Below are 22,120 nucleotides of genomic sequence, written 5' to 3' on the forward strand. Positions count from 1 at the left end.
TATCATGCTGAATGTAAAATGCTTAAAATGCTGTTTACTGAAGATCAAACCATTAGTACGATTAAGTATTGTTTCCAGGCAGTGACATAGCCTATATGCTCTTGACTGTCACTGGATATGATTTTTCAAGATGTCCACTTTATGCTAACAATGTAACTCGAGCTATTTCCCCCCCGTTTGTGTTTTAAATGTCATTATTGGGTTTAGAGGCATACATATAAATTTTTCCTACAAAAACATGAGCTAAAAAATATTGTATTAAAAGATGTATATTCTATAAAGCTTGGTTATTAAAAAGCAATAAACATTCTTACTGTGGAAATATGTTCATCAAGGGGATATTTTTGCAGGGTATGCTTGTATCGATAAAACAGATAGTGGCCACAGAAGAAGGGTAATTTTAAAAAATCTATTATTATTATTACTACTACTACTACCACAACAACAAAAAAGCCCAAAATATGTTCCTAATTCCAAAGTATACAATTTTCAACACTTTTCCATTTATAAAGAAACAGTTATGTTTTGGGATTTCATAAATTGTGTTCCCTGGAACATTGGTAACAAGTGTTCTTTAAAAAAAAAAAAAAGGCTCCTAGGTCAAATAAACTGAGAATATTTAGAATATGCTTCCTGTTATCAGTTTTTTTAGAAATTCCTAGCACTAGCTAAAATATTATATGCTACAAGGCATCTTGCAGTAAACTTTACTTACACCAAAATATTAGACCATGAAACCCCTTTTTGACAGAACACCTAGTAAAAATGTTCCACACACAATTTGGGAAACAGAGCTCTATCGCTTTGACTTATTTACTGAGGAAATTTTGCTTTAAGCAGATTAACAAAGTATTAGTCTCTACTGAAATGTGTAAAAAGCTATTAGAAAAAGCCTTTCATTTTAAGGACACATAGCCTGCCCTTGGCTTTCAAGCTTTAGGCTTCAAACTAAGCTCAAAAGGGATTAGTCTCTTTCCTTTACCTGTAAAATGGAGATGATATGATTTCCCAACTATAGTATAGGGACAGGAAAATTGGTGTAAACGCATTTCTTTTTTTTTTAAGCTCTTTATTGGGATATAATTGCTTTACACTCTTTAACCAGATTTTGAGGTACACCAAAGTGAATCAGCTGTATTTATACATATATCCCCATATCCCCTCCCTCCCTCAATTCCCTCCCACCCTCCCTATCCCAGCCCTCTAAGTTATCACCCATCATTGAGTTGACCTCTCTGTGTTATGCAGCAGCTTCCCACTAGCTATTTTACAGTTGGTAGCGTATATATGTCTATGCTACTCTCTCACTTCGTCCCAGCTTCAGCTTCACCCCCTGCCCCCCCAACCCAGTGTCCTCCAGTCCATTCTCTGCATCTGCATCCTTATTCTTGCCCTGTCACTGGGTTCAACAATACCTCTTTTTTTTAAAATTCTGTATATATGAGTTAGCATACAGTACTTGTTTTTCTCTTTCTGGCTTACTTCACTCTGTAGGACAGACTGTAGGTCTATCCACCTCATTACATATAGCTCCATCTCATCCCTTTTTATAGCTGAGTAATATTCCATTGTATATATATGCCACATCTTCTTTACCCATTCATCTGTTGATGGGCATTTAGGTTGCTTCCATGTCCTGGCTATTGTAAATAGTGCTGCAATGAACATTATGGAACATGTTTCTTTTCGGTTTTTGGTTTTCTCTGGGTATATGCCCAGGAGTGGGATTACTGGATCATATGGTAGTTCTATTTTTAAATTCTTAAGGAACCTCCAAATTGTTTTCCATAGTGGCTGTACCAACTTACATTCCCACCAACAGTGTGGGAGAGTTCCCTTTTCTCCACACCCTCTCCAGCATTTGTTGTTTCTAGATGTTTTGATGATGGCCATTCTGATTGGTGTGAGGTGATACCTCATTATGGCTTTGACTTGCCTTTTTCTAATGATTAGTGATATTGAGCATCTTTTCATGTGTTTGTTAGCCATCTGAATGTCTTCTTTGGAGAAATGTCTATTTAGGTCTTCCGCCCATTTGTGGATTGGGTTATTTGCTTTTTTGGTATTAAGCTGCATGAGCTGCTTGTATATTTTGGAGATTGATCCTTTGTCCATTGCTTTATTGGCAAGTATTTTCTCCCATTCTGAGGGTTGTCTTCTTGTCTTGTTTATGGTTTCTTTTGCTGTGCAAAAGCTTTTAAGTTTCATTAGGTCCCATTTGTTTATTCTTGATTTTATTTCCATAAATCTAGGAGGTGGGTCAAAAAGGATCTTGCTTTGATGTATGTCATAGAGTGTTCTGCCTATGTTTTCCTCTAGGAGTTTTACACTGTCTGGCCTTACATTGAGGTCTTTAATCCATTTGGAGTTTATTTGTGTATATGGTGTTAGGAAGTGTTCTAATTTCATTCTTTTCCATGTTGCTGTCCAATTTTCCCAGCACCACTTATTGAAGAGGCGGTCTTTTTTCCATTGTATATTCGTGCCTCCTTTGTCAAAGATAAGGTGCCCATATGTGTTTGGGCTTACCTCTGAGTTCTCTGTTCTGTTCCATTGATCTTCCTTTCTATTTTTGTGCCAGTACCATACTGTCTTGATCACCATGGCCTTGTAGTATAGTTTGAAGTCAGGAAGCCTAATTCCACCAACTCCGTCTTTCCTTCTCAAGATTGCTTTGGCTATTGGGGTCTTCTGCATTTCCATACAAATCGTAAAATTTCTTCTTCTAGTTCTGTGAAAAATGCCATTGGTAATTTGATAGGGATTGCACTGAATCTGTAAATTGCTTTGGATAGTACAGTCATTTTCACAATGTTGATTCTTCCAATCCAAGAACATGGTATGTCCCTCCATCTGTTTGTGTCATCTTTGATTTCTTTCATCAGTGTCTTATACTTTTCTGTATACAGGTCTTTTGCCTCCTTAGGCAGGTTTATTCCTAGGTATTTTATTCTTTTTCTAGCAATGGTGAATGGGAGAGTTTCCTTAATTTCTCTTTCTACTTTTTCGTTGTTAGTGTATAGGAATGCAAGAGATTTCTGCACATTAATTTTGTATCCTGCTACTTTACCAAATTCATCAATTAGTGCTGGCAGTTTTCTGGTAGAATCTTTAGGGTCTTCTTATAATATCATGTCATCTGCAAAGAGTGACAATTTTACTTCTTCTTTTCCAATTTGGATTCCTTTTATTTCATTTTCTTCTCTGATTGCTGTGGCTAAAACTCCTAAAACTATGTTGAATAATAATGGTGAGAGGGGACACCCCTGTCTTGTTCCTGTCCTTAGAGGGAATGCTTTCAGTTTTTCACCATTTAGAATGATGTTGGCTGTTGGTTTGTCATCTATGGCTTTTATTATGTTGAGGTAATTTCCTTCTATGCCCATTTTCTGGAGAGTTTTTATCATAAATGGATGTTGAATTTGTCAAAAGCTTTTTCTGCATCTATTGAGATGATCGTATGGTTATCTTTCAATTTGTTGATATGATGTATCACATTGATTGATTTGCATATATTGAAGAATCCTTGCATTCCAGGGATAAACCCCACTTGATCATGGTGAATGATCTTTTTAATGTGCTGTTGGAGTCTGTTAGCTAGTATTTTGTTGAGGATTTTTGCGTCTATATTCATCAGTGATATTGGCCTGTAATGTTCTTTTTTTGGGACATCTTTGCCTGGTTTTCGTATCAGGGTGATGATGGCCTCGTAGAATGTGTTTGGGAGTGTTCCTCCTTCTGCTATATTTTGGAAGAGTTTGAGAAGGATAGGTGTTAGCTCTTTTCTAAATGTTTGATAGAATTCGCCTGTGAAGCAATCTGGCCCTGGGCTTTTGTTTGTTGGGAGATTTTTAATCACAGTCTCAATTTCCATACTTGTGATTGGTCTGTTCATGTATTTCTTAAATGACCATAAAATCTTAGGAATTAAGTGATCTGATGAATAAAACATAACCATCATTGCTACAGACAAATAACTAAAATTTATGCAGCAGGTTCTCACAAAAACAGTGGCACCTCTAATGGAGAGACCAAGAATTTTTAAAGAAATATATACATATTCTAATCTTCAAATACTGTTTAAAAAAATGTTCCCCTCTTTAAGGGAAAAATACTTCCCCCTCCCAGAGTTCAGAGGGTGTCCTAGCCACTTATTTTCCTCTTTGCTTTGAAGGAAGTGTGGCAAGAGGCAAATACAGTTTAGTAATTGATACAGTAAAGCAATGTTTCTAAACGAGAAAGAAAGAAATTCCTACAGTGATGCTATTTAGGTATGCTAAAGCACAATGATAAAAATTATTGGATGACTGCTAAATTTAACTAACGTTCTGGGAATAGAAAAAGGAAGCAATTCAAATACTGGCAATTAATTTTTATATAGCCTCTGGGATGTTTTCCATATGCACTTTGTGATCTCAAAAATATTATGTACTCCAAAATACTACATCTGTGTCCAATAGTCCCTTAGAGTAAATATCACTGGATGTAAATAAACAAGAGCCTTTGGCAACTCTGCTGCTATCAAATAGAGGGTACATGTTCTTTACAAGGAAGATTTCATTTCTCAGGACTCTATTCTTTCCAAATTCAAATTCACTTGTGCCTAAAGTCAAATTCAAATTTAGAAACTTTTGTAAAAAAACAATTTTGAAAATCAAGTTTTTTGGATTTTTTCATGGAAAGGAAAAAAAGGTCTATACTAAACTGTCTTGCAAACATAAAACCCAACCCTTCCAAAATACAAAATATCAATCAAATTCCTATTATATACACGGTACTGAATCCATCTAGTGCTTAGGATTAAAAGAAATTAGGCCCATGCTTCAGGCATTATGTTCTTCACGAATAGAAAAAAATTCTACAATATAAACTTACCTAATAAAGCAAGGCAGAAGGATAAATGCACACAGGACATGTATGTACTAGAGGATAATTTTAAAGTCAAGCTCCAGGAAACAGAGGCTCCTGTCTCAGAGCAGTTGGCAATAAGACCAGAAAAGGCAGGTAGAGCCAGATACAGAGAGACTGGAATGATAACTAAGTAGCTTATTGCCAAAGATGACCTCTTCACCAAGCTGTGTAAGCTGTGCCCTCACTGGCAGGTGAAGCCTGTTCCTCCATGCTCTCGAATGTGAGCCTGGCTATGATTAATTGGCCAACAGAATATGGCCAAGTGGCACTGAGTAACTTGTGAGGCTAGGCCCTAAGAAGCCTGGCAGTTTCTACCGAGACTTCTTAGAAGGCTCACTCTATGGGAAGCCAGCAAGAACGTAGGAGGTCTGACTGCTCTGATTCTGCCATGCTAAGAGGAAGCCCAAGCTAGTTATGGGAGAAGCTGCACAAGGAGAAAGATGACCCATTAGCCCAGGTGTCAAACCTGTGCATGAAGAAGCCTCTGATGACCCCCACGCCTCAGCCCATCTTGTTTGATGGACCCCAAGAAAGAACTTGACTGTGATCCTCCAGAATCAAGAGAGACAATTGTTATCTTAAGTCACTAAGTTTTGGGTGGTATGTTACAGAGCAGCAGACAACTGAAACAATCACCTTGACCTTCAGGACAGAGGTCACAAACTGTGGTACCTGGGTCAAATGGAACTTGCAGACGGGATTCTGGGGGGCTTACTCAGTATTTGTAAAATTCCCTAGCTAACATTTTCTAACAAAACCCACATTCTTCTGAGGCCTGCACTTTCCAATCATCCACTTCGCTTACTTATTACATAACCTGCCAGGCCCCTATTGATTCTTAAGTAAGAAATCTTTCTCTAAAAAAGGGGAAGCAAGCAAAGGATTAATACATTTATACAATTACCTAAATATATCCAGTCTGATGACATTATATAATTATACTAGAATCCAGAATGACTCAAAAATGCCACAATTCAAAAGAATTTTAGCCTGGAAATACTAAAGCATATACATCCCCATTTTCAATAATAAATTAAAAAAATAATAATCAATGACTTACTTAAAAAGAAAAAAAAGACATCATACAAAATTTACTCCTACCCTGGCCTAAACAACTTCTGTCAGTTGATGGGCCATACCTCTGACAGTATTATTTGGACCAGAGAGAAATGAAAAGACACACACTTAGTAACCCTAGTCAAAACATTAATTATAGAATAAGTTGATTGAGTTACATGTTTCTAGACCACCTATAAATAGCCGAAGTTCCTTTCAACTTTCAGTTGCCAGCTCACCTTTTCTTACTCAAACCAAATCTTAATTATTCAATTACAAATTCTTTTAAAGTTTTATACCTCAAAAGAGGGAACCATGCAACGGCTTCCTAAATATGATACTGAAAACACTGTTTCAGAATCCATCTGAATTGTATTGCAAGCTCCTTCAGAGCAGGAATCCTTACATTTATTTTATTCTAGGCTTATCATATACACCAGCAAAGATCTTCACAGTTGTTTATTAAAATACATATTAAGATTTTTTTTCAATAATTTAAATTTTACGACATTCTACATTCACATATTTTTAATGCCTTGCTGAGTTACCCAAATCTTGTTCTAGGAAGGATTTCAATTTTATGCTGCTCATCAACAATAAATAATTCTTAACTATTTTCCTCAAAATATAGATGGTTATCTGACAGACGTTAGCATTCAGAGATAAACCAGATCTCCACAGCCAAACCACCCAAACTTCAAACATTCTTGTTAGTGTGAATTCCAGCATTTTTCTCCGCCTTCAGTTTTACAGCAGCACGATGTTAAAGCATCTCCCAGTTTATTAAGTTAACAACATTTTACAGTTCTAATCTAATTCAACTAGGGTCACATGAACATATATCAACTTCCACGTTCCTAAATCTTCCACGGATAAATGACAAATTTAGACACGTGCATACTCCGTAATGGAAGACAGGCACCTGTTCAGGGGTTGTGGAAAGATGTATCGGGGTGCGCAGTGCTCCCAGGTACCTTGAAAAGCACATGGTACTAGAGTAAGACAAAACTAAAAGCATCAGAAAAAAACATCACTTTCACATCTCAATTCATAAGGATTCTAAGAGGCAACAAAGAACCGTCACCCCCAAGTTACTGAAAATTTTATTTAGGTTTGAAAAATGTATTTCAAAACCTGTTATTGGGAAATCAGGACACATTCTCCCACAGCAACAACGCCACAAATATATGGTGTTTCGAGTTTTCCAGCTGGGTAAAAAGAACTCTATTAATTCAGAAAATGGCATGATTGGAGAATTTATAGCTCTATGGGATTTATGCTATTTTCCCCCTATGGAAAATGGCTTCTGCATTACTCACTGGCATACATCTCCCTCCTCCCTCCAGTTCACCATCTCTTTCCTTCCTCCAGTTATTCGCACTCCCACCAAAAAAAGTCCCCAATCTCTTAGAGGTAAAGCAAAACAGCCTGCACTTGGGAGCCATTTGTAAGCAGGAGCTACTAAGTTTATAGCAACTTGAAAGGCAGGTACAGGAGGGATTTGAGAAGAACTGGTTAAAGGGACAGAGTTTCCTAGCCTAGGCCCAGGGCACAACAGGCGTTTAAAGTCAATGTATTATGTATGATACAGATGAAGAGAAAAATCAACAGTACAGTCTTTAAATGTGTGCACTAACGGGAAAGGGGACGGGGCTCAGGGGGAAATGGGTGGGGATCTGGGCCTCAGCTTAGCTCTGCTCCACAAAACATCACTTCTAGGTTATAAGACCAAGAGTTGTTCAAAGAATTCCCTGGCAGTCCAATGGTTAGGACTGTGCGCTTCCACTGCAGGGGGCGTGGGTTTGGATCCCTGACAGGGGAACTAAGATTTTGCAATCTGTGCAGCCAAAAAAAAAAAAAAAGAGTTGTTCAGAAAGTACACAGATATATTCTAAGGGGGAAAAAGTGAAAAATTATCCTGTCTTCAAATACTTTAGTTATGGTGATATACTAGTACTTTTACCTACAAGAATTCAAACAACCTAATGTCAATTTGGTCTTTGAGGAATGTGAGTGAATAATTTTTCCTTGCTCTAAACGAGATGATTCTCCATCTTATTAAGAGTAACAAACGATTTAGTAATTTATATCTACCCAAACCACAAAAAGCTATTTAAAACAGTCACCTGGGCCTAAAAAGGGTTCAACACTTTAAGCCCTTTCTAAGATACTGTTTTGGTATTCTTAGTAGTTTTTAAAATCAATATAATCTGAGATATTTTATAAATAACTTAAATTTATAAATATTATTTTTGAAATTAAGAAGTTATACCATATATGCATTAAAGCAGTCTTTTCCCAAACCTCTTACAAATCAATTTCAAAAATGCTTTCAAAGAGTATTTCCAAATTAATTCACCAACAGGTAACCACCTCTGCCTGCCCTGCAGCATCACAGACAGTCACTGTGCTTTATGCCAAGCACTCTTCTAAGTACGTTACATATATTAACTCATTCAATCCTCATCATAACTCTTGAGTTAGGTATTACTATGCCCAGTTTGCAGAAAGAAAACAGTGAGGCCCTATGACATTAAATATCTTGCCCAAGATCACATAGCTACTAAATGACAGAATCAGAACTCTGACCCAGACAGTCTAGATCCAAAATCTGTGTGTGTAATCACTGCACCCTACTTCCTCTCACACTCATTCATTTAAACTTTTATTACCTGCCTCGAGTAGGTCAAGCATTTGCTAAACCCAGGTAAAGAAACAAAATAAGGCTAGATCTCCATCCTCAAGGAACTTATATTTTAACACACAGCAAAAAGGAAAGTGCGAATTAAACAAAAATCTCAGTATGACAATTCTGGTTCACTGAAATGTCCAGGGAAAAGATAAGATATTGTATTGAAAAGGATTTCATAATAATATTCCTGATGTGTACATTTTTTGAATATTCTCAAAAGCTACACATGTGATCTTTATAATTAACTTTGTGAAGCAGAGCATTATTACACTCATTTCATAGATGAGGAATCAAAGTTCTAAACAGCTTAGCAAAAATGCCACACCGCCTTTGGAGGGAAGCTGCCCCAACTGCAGAATCTGCTTCTCTAAAAAGACCTCAAATGGGGACTTCCTTGGTGGTGCAGTGGTTAAGAATCCACCTGCCAATTCAGGGGACATAGTTTCGATCCCTGGTCTGGAAAGATCCGACATGTCATGGAGCAACTAAGCCCATGCGCCACAACTACTGAGTTTGCGTGCTGCAACTACTGAGCCTGCCTGCTGCAACTACTGAAGTCAGCTTGTCTAGAGCCTGTGCTCCACAACAAGAGAAGCCACCACAATGAAAAGCCCATATACCGCAACAAAAGAGAAGTTCCTGCTTGCTGCAACTAGAGAAAGCCCGAGCAGCAACAAAGATCCATCACATCCACAAACAAATTTAAAAAACTGAAAAATTTTAAAAAGGAAATAATAAGAGTGGATATTATTTAAAAAATGAAAAAAATTAAAAGTCCCCAAATGGTCAAATCATAGGCTTCCTGGGACAGTTCAAAAAAATTAACTGGGCAAACCGGACCCCCTTTCAAAAATTTGAAATTAGTTCATTTGCTATGAGAGGTAAGATGATAAAAGGTGACAATTGTGGGGTATCCATTAAGAACCAAGCTGAAGCTCGAAATGAGGGGTTTATAAAGCCAGTAGACAGAAAAGCATAGTGTCCCAAAAAGAGAGCAACATGCCACGTGACCAGTCCTGAGGGAAGAAGACAGAAGATACGGTCTTTTCCTTATGACCCAAATGCTTGCAATAAACCTCATTTTCCCTAAAGACACAAATGCTCTTTGCAAAAGCAACTACCGAAAGAGCATGTGTCAAGGGGATGATGTTTCACAATTTTTTCCCACACAAAAATTCAGATACTTAGTGAACTTGAGCAGAGAAAAGGCTCCAGATGTAGTAACTGGCCACACAGATCTCCATGGTTTCTGTTTACTTCTTGCAAAAAAAGGGACAAACTTGGTCAGCTCACCGCAACAAACACAGAAGTCAAAAGACTGTGTCTTCAGAAATATCCAGACATTCTCCCTTCTGCTCCCTCTGCCCTAATCCACCCCCAACACCTTTACTTATTATCCCCACTCTCCTCAAATAAGAAAAAAACTTATTTTCTATCTCCTCTTATCAAAAGTAAAACAAAGTCATTAAATATCAATACTAAGACTTTGATAACAAACCATCTCATCTCAGAGTATTTGTTTGAAATGAAAGGTTTAGGTCAGAACAGAAATCACCTAGAGGATAGAGTTTAGGAAAGGACTGGCATCACACCTGGCCTAGCACACCTTCTTCCCCAAGCCAAGCTTGGAGACCACACTGTTAACCCTGCCACTCCCACCCTCCACCCCATTACCACCCAAGCAATAGCCTGGAGGCCTCAGGTTTCTGCTGTTCCAGGCTCTCTCACAGGGACACCACTAAGATGACAAGTAGAGAGGCTTCTCAGGACCTTTGCGCAGCATTCAAATAAAGAAGATGTAGGAGAGCAAAGGCCGCCAAAGGGAGTGAGACCCCACAAAGCCATGACCATGGAGCACAGGGAATTTCTACTTAGCACAAGTGCAGCCTTGGCGTCTAGGATGCTGGGTCCTTTTCCTAACCTGTAAATGATACTCAGGTGTACCAATAAAGAGGAATTTTAAAACAAGAGAAAAAAATATGTCATTTTGGGGGGCCAACTCTTAAAAACTCTTTAGGCTTAATTGCCAGGCAATCCAGAAGCCATCACGTGCGCTGTTAAACACATTGATTTTTGTGAGTTCGCTTTGCTGCAGTACTGTCAAAAACATGACAAATACTAAGAACATAAACACCAAAGGAGCAATCACACACCTTCAAATAAGCACTAGCCCCTCTGAGAAAAGAGAGGCGAGGGTGGACAGTGAAAGAAATAAGCGTGTCACAGAAGCCAAGGAAAGTTTTCAGCAGGTTTTCGTTTCTGCTTTTTAAGAAGGTGGGGTTCTTGAGATTTATAAATCCTTATACCTGAAAGGCATACACCTAATATGAGTCCCATGAAGACAGCTTTAAAAAGGCCCACAAAAATCATGGACTTCACAGACGAGGGTGGCTAAAAGGCAAATATCACATAACTCTAAATAAAGGTAAGACCTGCCCAGTTAGAATACGGGGTGTGTCTTTTGACAATTCAAGAGAAAATTACGAATAGGACTTCTAAATGACAGGGTAAAGAAAATCAGTTTTTAGAAAGTTCTCTTATGCCAGGAAATGGAGAAGCAGATTGATCTAGAAAACAATTATCCATATGGACAGGTTAAAAATGCATTCGGTCACTAACTCCTACAAAATTAGAATGAGGAACCATGCCTTAAATGATAAGACTAGGAAAAATAAAAAGAAACAGTCATTCACTTATTACATAATTGCATCATAAAAACTCTTCACCATCCCTTCCTTCACCAAAAATATATATAATTTCAGATAACACACAAATCCAGAAGGAAAGAACTCTACTTGTGATACAGTACATAGATTTTTTTTACATGCTGTAAATTCACGTAAAAGAAAGACATTAGAAGATGGCGGCCCACTTCCATGTGGCACACTGGGCAGCCGTAGTTCTGAAAGAAGGGGGAGGGAGGCATGGAGGCAGCAATTAATCCAGCTGCCAAAAGAGGACCCACCCACATTCCAGCTTGCCATAAAAGTCAATGTTTGCAGATCTCGGGGTGGCCCATCAATGCCCCAAGGCAGGCTTGTTATAAGTGGCTGTCACTAGTTCGAATTGTCAACGTTGCTTTGGATCAAAAGGACATTTCCAAGGTCTTTTAAACTTCCAAGGCCCAAACTTGTACATTACGGTGAATTTTCGGTTATGCCATATTTAGTTGAGCATATAGATCATGGCCATGTTTCTTTTTTTTTTTTTTAAGCTCTTTATTGGAATGTGATTGCTATGCCCATGTTTCCTAACACGTGACAAAATGATACTTATGGAAATGCTTCTGAAATGAGGAAGAATATGTTATATGCCACAAAGCTCAGTAAGTTCTTTCCTTTTCTGTATCTAGTGTGAAAGCAAGCAGAAGCCAAAAACCAGGCGCTGTTCTGTGCACTTTACTTATGTGGATCATCCCACTTAATCCTCCTAGTGCAGTCAGTACTCATGTGAAGTTCAATTCACAGGGTGAGAGTTAAATAACCCTTCCGAGGCCACACTGCTAATGAGTGGGAGAATCAGGATGTGACCCCACGCAGGCTGGCCCAGAGAGCAGAGTTTTAGGGTTTATGTCACTGTGACCTAGTGCCTCTTGGTTCTGCTTGTCCAATACCAATGGTAAATGGGGTCACCAAAACAAGATCTTGGGACTTCCCTGCTAACTCAGTGGTTAAGAATCCGCCTGTCAATGTAGGGGACACAGGTTTGAGCCCTGGTCCAGGAAGATCCCACATGCCGTGGAGCAAATGAACCTGTGCACCACAACTACTGAGCCTGAGCTCTAGATCCCAAGTGCCACAACTACTGAGCCCATGTGCTGCAACTACTGAAGCTTGCGTGCCTAGAGCTTGTGCTCCGCAATAAGAGTAGCCACCACACGGAGAACCCCGAGCACTGCAATGCAGGGTAGCCCTCACTCGCCATAACTAGAGAAAGCCTGAATACAGCAATGAAGACCCAACGCAGCCAAAAAAGCCAAAAACCAAAAAACAACAAAACAAAAAAACTAAGATCTTATATGACGAATGCCATACATTTACTCATAGAAGACATAAAAATATCTCATACGTTAACTAGAGTTAAAAAGGTTTAATAAAGACAAAAAATACCATTTGACATTAATATTTATCAAATATTAGCAAAAACTGATAGGAAGCAAACTAGTTTTTCTTAAAATGATGGGACAGTCAAGGGAAAATACTAAGAATAGACAAAATGCAATATTCTTTGAAAAACTGCTTTGCAAAAGTAAACATTAAGAAACCAACTTGAAAATTAACAAGTAAATAAAGTCTTATAAATATAACTACTCATAAAAAGCAATTTTCTCTGGAAACATTTGACTACATACAAGTCAGTCAGAACAACTAGTGTTAGCACATTTCTTCAAATCCTAATGTTTTTAAGAAGAACTGTAACAAAAAAATTGAAAACAGGATTCTGTAAATATTTGAGAGGCATTAACCAGGAGTAGGAAGAATTCCTTAATTAGGTATCCAATGAATGTGTCCTGATAAAGAGTGATAATGGAATGGAATGGAATGGAATGGAATGGAATGGAATGGAATGGAGGGAATTTCAGACTAACAGATAACTTACAAAAATATTAATTCCTTACTATCCCAGCTTTCCCAAAGACCAAAAACAACAATAAAAAAAGGACCTGGTAACGTAGGGCTAAAACAAACACTCTCTATAAATACCCTAAATCATATACATCATCCTTTACACCTAACAAATGACATATACATGAGTTCATCTTACTGAACTAGACATTTGATTAAGTAGTTTGTCGAAGCGCATATTATTTAGAAGAGACAAAGTCCTGCAATAAGCCAAATTAGACTTCTGTGCTCCCTTCAACATCTGTTAAATAGGTGGATGGGAACACAGAGTCTAACTTTTGTCTCTTTTTCAGAGTTTTTTTTTTTGTTTAGTTTGGTTTGGTTCTGACTTTTGAAGAGCTTTTTAAAATAGGCATCAACCATCAAACTTGCAGCTCGGGGCAGCTTGCCCATGCTTAAAGCACAAGCTGACAACCCAGGGCCAGAGCCAAAGCCCTGTGTACAGCCCCCCTCACCACCATCTTTAAAGGATCACTTCTGATCCCATCCCACCCTCAAATCCCTCCTCCCACCCCACCCCAAAAGCAACATCTCAACCCTTCCAGGCTAAAGAAGGTGCCTCGGAAAGAAACACTAAGCGTATCTGGTAAATGATTCCATGCTTAAGGTTAAAAATCAGTAAGGACTGTGTCTTTCCTCACCTTTCCTCCCAGCCCTCAAACCAATGCTCCCATGTTCTTCAGCCTAGGCACTCTAACTCAGTGGTGGGAATTTGGGGCAGTGTGGGCAAACAATATGGCAGCCGGTGGGGGACACACGTGGGAACAGAGCTGGTGACGCTACGCTTTGCAGAGCGCTCATTGCATGAGCAGCTGCCCACCCTGCAGCCTCTCGAGTTTGCTCTAGCCTAGGTTGAGAATGGCCGGTTCCTCTCTTTTGTCCTCTCAACCCACTGAAGTATAAGCCACCCACAACAGTCTGCAAAACGGCCAACACAGGATAAAGTCTCCATATCTCAATATGCAGCCCCAGGCAAAGCCCTAGAACAACAGACCTTACAACAGCCTAATCCCTAGGGTTGGAGTTCTCAAGGTAAAAAAGAGAGGTCAAGACTCAGTGTCCCTAAAGTTCTTTTCACTCTCACAATCAAGATCCAAAATTCAGCTCAGATCCTCAGGCCATCCCAGAGTAAATTCTCTGGAGAATGTGCTCACTCTGCACAATTCTGGCAACTTTGACTGCCAAGTGGAGTCCAAGTTACGGACAGTAAGCGGTTGGCATTGCAGTCTGCTTATTGCTGAAAGATTACTATTCCACTAGTGTGCTACAGAAAAATGGATGAAAATACTTTATGACCTCTCACACAAAATACTTAAAAAGACAGAAAATAAAATGATAATGCATCCAAAGCACAAGCAGCAACCTCTTTTATATCTGGAGATGAATTAATTCAATGGAATACATATGGTGGTTGCTATGTGAGGAAAAATTCTGGTCAGTCTGGGACTCTAACGCATAGTACAGCCTTTTCTTTGCTTTTTATTCCCCTCCCCCACATCTGGGGATTTTAAAACAAATGAAAGAAGGCATTATTCCAGCTTAAGGCATAAGCGTAAGTCACAAAGAACAAAGAAGGTTTTATTATCACATTAAAAATCAAGTAGGAAATGCGCTTACTGGTAACTAGTTTAGCACCCTACCCTATTAGGTTAGCATTTGCTGTTTGCAAGCTTCTAGGCCAATATTTACAATTTATATCTAAGACTGGAGGTAAAAAATGTTCAGCTGGTGAGAAAGTCATTAAGGAAAGGGGCGGGGGTGGGGGGGAGCCTTGGAAAAACAGAACAAAGTACACAGACAGAGAGAAAGGTACTCTTTGCGCCTCAGTGGTCTACAGAACATTCGCCCTCTCTGCCTATAAAGTGATTTAACATTAATCACAGGTCACTCCGGCAGCAAAGTACTACTTCCTGACAACACCTTTTTGAAAGCTCACCCCACCAACAAAAGAATCCACATACACCAGAGAACGTGAAACATACTGCCACAGGCCAGTGTCTTGGGCTTTCTGCCTAAGAAGTTTGCTTTCAGCGAGAAGGGGGAAAAACACACTAACAACAACAGATCGTACAATACAGTGAACAGCACCCCTGCTTGTTGGCACCGTTTCCAAGCAGCAGTTCCAGTTGCTGGGCCTTGAGCCCATTCAAGAATTCCATCTCACAGGAAGTGTTTCAAATATAGTTATTTGATCTTTCAGCATTTGCAAGTGCACCTGCTGAGCGAGGAGCCGGACAGCCATCGCCCCAGTTCCTTCCCAGCCGTCTTCACCCGTCATCGCACAGGCGGTTTCAGGACTACGTGGGATGCAAAGTACAGAAAACCCCGGCCAAACATTTCTGCTGGGCTGTCGGTTGCTTTCTCCCCACACCAACTTCCCTGGCACTTTGCTCCCTAGAGCAGGTAAAAGGGTTTTGTTTTGTTCTCTGGCTTTCCGGTGCTCAGGCTTACCTCGCGGTGGCTTCCTCCCCTCCCTTGCCATGGCTCCCCCCCAGGGCCTGGTCCTTGCCGCTGGGGTGGTAGGCAGTGAGAACAACTCCCTGGGAACTGGAGAGCCAGCTCATGGTGAGAGAAGGGGCATAATTTCTGCGGTCCTGACACTGAGGAGGGGAATGAAGTTCCTGGCTCGCCCTGCAACTCGGCTCATTAGCATCGCCGGCTCCTCCCACCGAGCCCAGCGATTCACACAGCAGGGGCGGGGCTTGTTCCGCGCGGGGCCGCAGGCCCGCCAATGGGGAGACCTGTGACTGAGAGCCTAGTCCCAGCCACGGACCGTCCCAGTCCGAGGGGCTGCAGTTAAAGGGTGGGGGTGACAGGGGTACGTGTTGCCTCCACCCCCAAGTTATTCTGATCTGATTCAACTGCCAGGTTGTAGGTGCCTCTCAACGTTGTAAGCACAAGCCCTCTTGGTTAGGAAACAACGAATTCCTACAGAGCCTTTTTTCCCCTTCTTAATTCCTGTTTCCATCTGATAATTTCTGCTCCTTCAGGTCACAGGAGTAAGGGCTTCTCTTAACGCCTTCAAGGTCAGCGTTAAAACTAACCATAGGAAAACCCAATCAACCCGCCCAGCAAAACTGTGCGACACAGGGGACAAGAAAGGCTACTTGTGTCCGGTTTAAATTGTCCTCATAAAAAAAAATGTGTACCTGGAATGTTATCTTCTCTCATATAAAAGCCAATGCCAGGTTTACCTTTTGTTTTAACAAAATATCCTTCAGTACCAAAAGGAGGCCCATCTACCAGACAGAAAAAGTACTATTATTTGTTGAACACTTAGAATATTCCAGGCTCTCCCTGTGGCAGGTGTTTTACATGTACTGTCTCATTCAGCAGTTCAGTTCTCTCTCTTTCTCCCCAATCCCCTCCTTCCTCTCCCTCTCCCCCCATCCCTCCCTCCCTCGGCTTCTTTCTCTCGCAGACAAACCAACCTTATAACATGGGTATCAATCTCATCTGCAGGAAAATGAGGCTGAGGGGCAGAGTAAATACCTTGTCTAAGATAAAACAATTATTTTGTGCCAGAAGCTGGATTTGCACAGAATTCTAGGCTAAATTCCATTCTTTTTCACCACCATCCTGTTCTTTCTCCTATAGATAAGGAAACAAGTGCAAACGTTGTGAAAAACATAAGACATGTTTTTGTCCTTTCTCCTCTAAAAAATTCTACTCTCCTCTATATATCTAGTAGCCTGAATTGAAGTGGTTTTTGTTGTTGTTGATTTTTATGGTCTAACAGTATTTGTACCTAAACTTCCTCATAAATAAATTTTCATAAATATAATGCTTACACTTTTGTTATTTAAAATGATCATGAGACATAAGTACTTTATTCATACTTACACACTCTTAAAGAATCAAAATTTTATTATTATTTTTTAAATCCTCTTTGGTATCTGCTGTGACAAGCTTCCTAAAAAAGTTTATTACAGCTTCCTCCCTCCCCCTCCACAATTAGTTGGTCAACATTTTCATATCTATTGATACCTCCATCAGATTCTACCCATTGTCTCCTTTCTGTCCCCACTACCCAAGTCCTCTCCACACCCTATAATCAGATCTTTTTTTATATCAATTTATTTATTTATTTATTTATTTTTGTTGGCTGCATTGGGTCTTCATTGCTGCACACCGGCTTTCTCTAGTTGCGGTGCGCTGGGGCTACTCTTCATTGTGGTCCATGGGCTTCTCTTTGCAGTGGCTTCTCTTGTTGTGGAGCACGGGCTCTAGGCACATGGGCTTCAGTAGTTGTGGCACGAGGGCTCAGTAATTGTGGCACACGGGCTGCACGGCATGTGGGATCTTCCCAGAGCCAGGGATCGAACCCGTGTCCCCTGCGTGGGCAGGCGGCTTCTTCACCACTGCGCCACCAGGTAAGTTCATACTCTATTATTATATCTTCACTCCAATCTTACAACAACCCTTTAGCTCATTTTCTTGCTTTCACCTCCAAGCTATCTGGCACATTATTATCACACCCAAGCACAGCCCTACCGATGTCTCCCCATACGTAACAACTTCTCCTGGTTCCCCACTGCTAACAGAACCAGTTCCCAGCTTTTGTGTACAGTACTGAACATTCTGGTTTCCTCACCCACACAAGTCTCTCCATCTCTTCTGCCAAACACCACTCCCTCTGGTCCCATGGTCATTCCTTTCTGTTCCTTCCACATCTAACCTAATCCTTCCACATAGGGGGTGTTCAGTGAATGCTGACTGGTAAAGAACTGAATGAATGTAATGTGTCCTTAGCAAATATGCTACATTTTTGAGTTAAATTGGTAACATTAGACAAGTGATCCCCATGCACATACCAGTATGAACCTATGATGCAATGGTTACAAGTTCAGGCAAGATGAAAAATACAGGAAGAAAGGCAAAAGGTAAGTTGATAGGGGTATATGAGTTCTTTATAATGTCTTTATGTGGAAAAATGATTAATGTTCCCACATTTACCCTTCTTTCCTATGTAGCTGCACTGAGATGAAAAAACAGAAAACACAAAACCAGGAATCACTACCTTCTGCAATTATTGGTAGGCCATATACTCTAGCTATTAAAAACTCTTTTTTTCTCTGTTTTTCTCTCCATCCCACTCCATCCTTTCCCTTACTTCCCTGAATCTTCTTTTTATCTTCTTTCTTTTTCTATTTTTCCTTCTTCCTTTGCTATATCCTCAGTCAGTCAGTGTCACACATGCCCATTGACAGCCATGAGCACTGCCAGCTCTCATGAGACAATTTATGATAAAGGGAGCTTTTGTCCAGTTTTAAGCAAAATGATGATTAAGTTATATCTTTGCCTAATTATATAGTCTCTCCATTTGTTTAATAACAAATAAATCGGGACTTCCTAGGTGGCACAGTAGTTAAGAATCTGCCTGCCAATGTAAGGGACATGGGTTCGATCCCTGCTCCAGTAAGATCCCACATGTCGAGGAGCAACTAAGCCCGTGAGCCACAACTATTGAGCCCGTATGCTGCAACTACTGAAGCCCACCACAGCAATGAAGAGCCTGAGCACCACAGTGAAGAGTGGCCCCTGCTCACCTCAACTAGAGAAAGCACATGTGCAGCAAGGAAAACCCAAGGGGTAGCCAATAAATAAATAACAAATAAATCACAATGTGTAAATCAAAATGTAACTATTTTATTAGCTGAAAGTAGTATTTGGGTTCATAGTAGCCAAGCTTTTTAATTTTTGTGAGGCATAAAATAAAATGTTGTACAAATTGATTCATATAGCTTGGTACTTAAAATTCAAATCCTGCTAATTTACCTTTCAGGTACATGGAAATCCCCTGGACACCTCCTCCTTTCCTCCTAATAAGCCCTGTTGCTACTAGTCTGAGAATATTGCCTGTCACAGGGAGACAGGTGGTAGGTAGGCTTGTGCCCTGGTGTACTTCAAATACAAGCTCAGGTATTCAATAGGAGAAAAATAGTTTTCAGATTTTTCTTATGACCATCACAGAAGCAAACCTTACTACCAAAATGCTCTCTTGAAAAATAGTCTATTCCTATTTTACACCTAAAACCCTACCAAGAATTAGCTAGTCTGTCCCTCACATCCTTCCTCATAGAGATACATTTTATGAAAGAAAAAAAAGTATTATTTTACTCTCTTCTGCAACCACTTTAAACAAACACTAAGAACCTAATGTCCTTGCAGATGTTAATATTCCAAGTCATTGACTGCATGCCAAAGACTTTCCTGTTATGAAACATCTCACGAAGTAATTAACAACATCAAGACAGTTTAAACATTCATTTCATTCATTCCCTTCAAGTGGGATGTTCTAGATGACCTAGGGAGGAAACCGGAAGCTGTAATTTATGTACCCAAATCGGTTGTGAAAAATAGGGTGCAGATAGTACTAGGGCCTCAAATAATTTGACAGCCATGTTCAAAAATAATGAAAAAAAAAATTCTTAGCTTCGGTACTAGTAATAGCAAATGATTTATTAACTGGTTTTCATATTTTGATTTAGGAGCCTATTTAGTAGTATCGAATTATATGTGGAGGGTACCAAGACTGCAAAAGATCAACATATTTATCTAATTTTTTCCGTAACTGGCTTCTGCCACTTTAAATGGAATTAACTAAGGAGAATGTTTATACTCAAACACTGTAAGATAATTGGAAGCCTGTATAGGGACACAGGGCAACATGAAGACTGACCTTTCAATTGGCAAAGTTAAACTCAATTTACAATATAACAAGAACTTGGATAAGTTAATCACCAACTGTGAAGTTAAAGTTTTACATAGGTGATAAAACCTAGATTCATACAGCAGCATTAACTAATGAAAAGGGAGTGTTCTAATACCTCCTATCTGATGTTTTATCAAGCTTTTGTATAAATAATTCTGTGAGCCGGCAAGTAAGCCCATTCTGTACTAAAGAGCCGTGATTGAAAATTATTCTGTACACAGAATCTAAACTTACTCCCTTGGAAATTGCCTTCATTATTACTAATTCTGTCTCTGGAGCAACAAGGAAGAAAGCTTTTTCCCTCTCTCTGGACAGCTCTAAACATTTCTGCATTATTCTCAAAGTTATTTTCTTAACTACTCCTCCAGGGAGAAAATACTAGCCATGCCTGGAATGATTTCTAACTGCCATTGCCAGAGGCTACTTCAGGTTTCTTGGCAAACATCTGGAAAAGATCCTACAGTTAAGAGTTTACTACCAATAAATAATAATACCTAATGTTTGAGTGCTTGCTATTTGCCACACATGGTACCCACAGTCCCTCATTTAATTGTCACAACAAGCCTGAGAGATAAATGTTAGAATTCTGCCCACTTTAGAGGTTAGGAATGTGAGGACACCGCACTAGTAGGTGGTAGAACCAGGACATGCAAACCCGGGTTTATATGACCATTGAGCCCAAGCTCTTAAATATTATAAAGGTCACAGCTGCCCTGGAAATGATTCTATTTTGTTTAAGAAAACGTCCACATGGGTAATTAATGAGGTAAAATAATCTACAGCACATCTAAAGTCTTTAACCAAATGGAATATTGATATAATTGCAACGCTGTGGAGATGAACATTCAGTTAGGCTCAAACATATTAGTTTTTTTCTCTGGTACTTTGAAACTTCTTTTTTATGTCAAATTACTAGGGGAGTGTGATATATACATCTTAGGTCATCATTATGCCATCATATCTAAAATTGTTTCGGCTGATAGAAATGAAAGAAAAATCCTCTGGCCATTATGAATATAAACATCCCTTTTCTTTTAATTAAAAAAATTTTTTTAAATATAAGGCAAAGACAGATCTAGGTTTATAGGCCCTAAGGCTTATAGAATTTCTTAGATACAGGGCTTCGGAAGGGACTTTGAAAGAGCAAGACTGGAGGTTTAACTTCATTTAGCTTCATGATAAATCCACCTCACATCAAAACTAGCCTAAACTGGAAATTAGCCAAGATAAGAAAAAGCAATGACCCTCAACTTTCTTTTGGTTTCCTCTTCGTTGCTGAATGCAATGGAACCCATGTTGCAAACACTTCCATTTAGAAACACCACGTTAGGAAGAGTGAAGTGTATTCTGGAGGTAGGTACTTTCTGGAAATGTAGTATTTTGCTTATGAACAATGACTCAATTTGAAATATCTAGCAGTACTTAGATTTGCCCCAGTACGAAACACTTGTCCTGAAGTAGATTACAAAGAATGCTTATCTCCTTATCAAGTAAAAGAAGCCATAATGATTGGGGAAGACTTGGGGAAGCTGAATATCTAAGGAAAGCACTATAGTTCTATTAAAATTTTAGTTTTTATTTTAACTAAAATAACTAAGTTTTAATCTTATTTCTTGAAGTTTCAGCGTAGGTGCTGGAGTAGTTATATTGTCTTTATCGACCAAAATACTTGCTAAAACTGCACAGACATATACTATTAAGGAAGAATTTCTAAGGACTTCCCTGATGGCGCAGCGGTTGAGAATCCACCTGCCAATGCAGGGGACACGGGTTCAATGTCTGGTCTGGGAAGATCCCACATGCTACAGAGCAACTAAGCCCGTGTGCCACAACTACTGAGCCTGAGTGCTACAACTACTGAAGCCTGTGAACCTAGGGCTGGTGCTCCACAAGAAAAGAAGCCACTGCAATGAGAAGCTCAAGCACAGCAACAAAGAGTAGCCCCCACTTGCCACAAATAGAGAAAGCCCGTGCACAGCAATGAAGACCCAACTCCGCCAAATAATAAATAAATAATCCTAAAAAAAAAATTCCTAAAGAAAAAGAATTTCTGTTTTGTAAGCCCTCTGGAAAATTTCTAAGGTTAGAAATGTCTCCAAAAATGGTAAAGCATAATTTTAC

The 22,120-nt window shown here is 39.5% G+C and overlaps 1 protein-coding gene across 2 annotated transcripts in view; it reads right to left on the reverse strand.

Moving 5' to 3' along the window:
• Positions 1-15,914, reverse strand: part of ARHGAP18 (Rho GTPase activating protein 18) — a 121,738-nt gene extending 105,824 nt beyond the window's left edge. For both annotated transcript variants that reach the window (XM_057739358.1, XM_057739357.1), the window contains exon 1: positions 15,736-15,914. In XM_057739358.1, coding sequence (XP_057595341.1) covers positions 15,736-15,848 — 113 coding nt within the window. In that variant the 5' untranslated portion in view covers positions 15,849-15,914. The remainder of the gene's footprint in view (positions 1-15,735) is intronic.
• Positions 15,915-22,120: the final 6,206 nt, after the last annotated feature.

The sequence above is a fragment of the Hippopotamus amphibius genome, chromosome 6, assembly GCF_030028045.1.
Source record: "Hippopotamus amphibius kiboko isolate mHipAmp2 chromosome 6, mHipAmp2.hap2, whole genome shotgun sequence".
NCBI lineage: Eukaryota > Metazoa > Chordata > Mammalia > Artiodactyla > Hippopotamidae > Hippopotamus > Hippopotamus amphibius.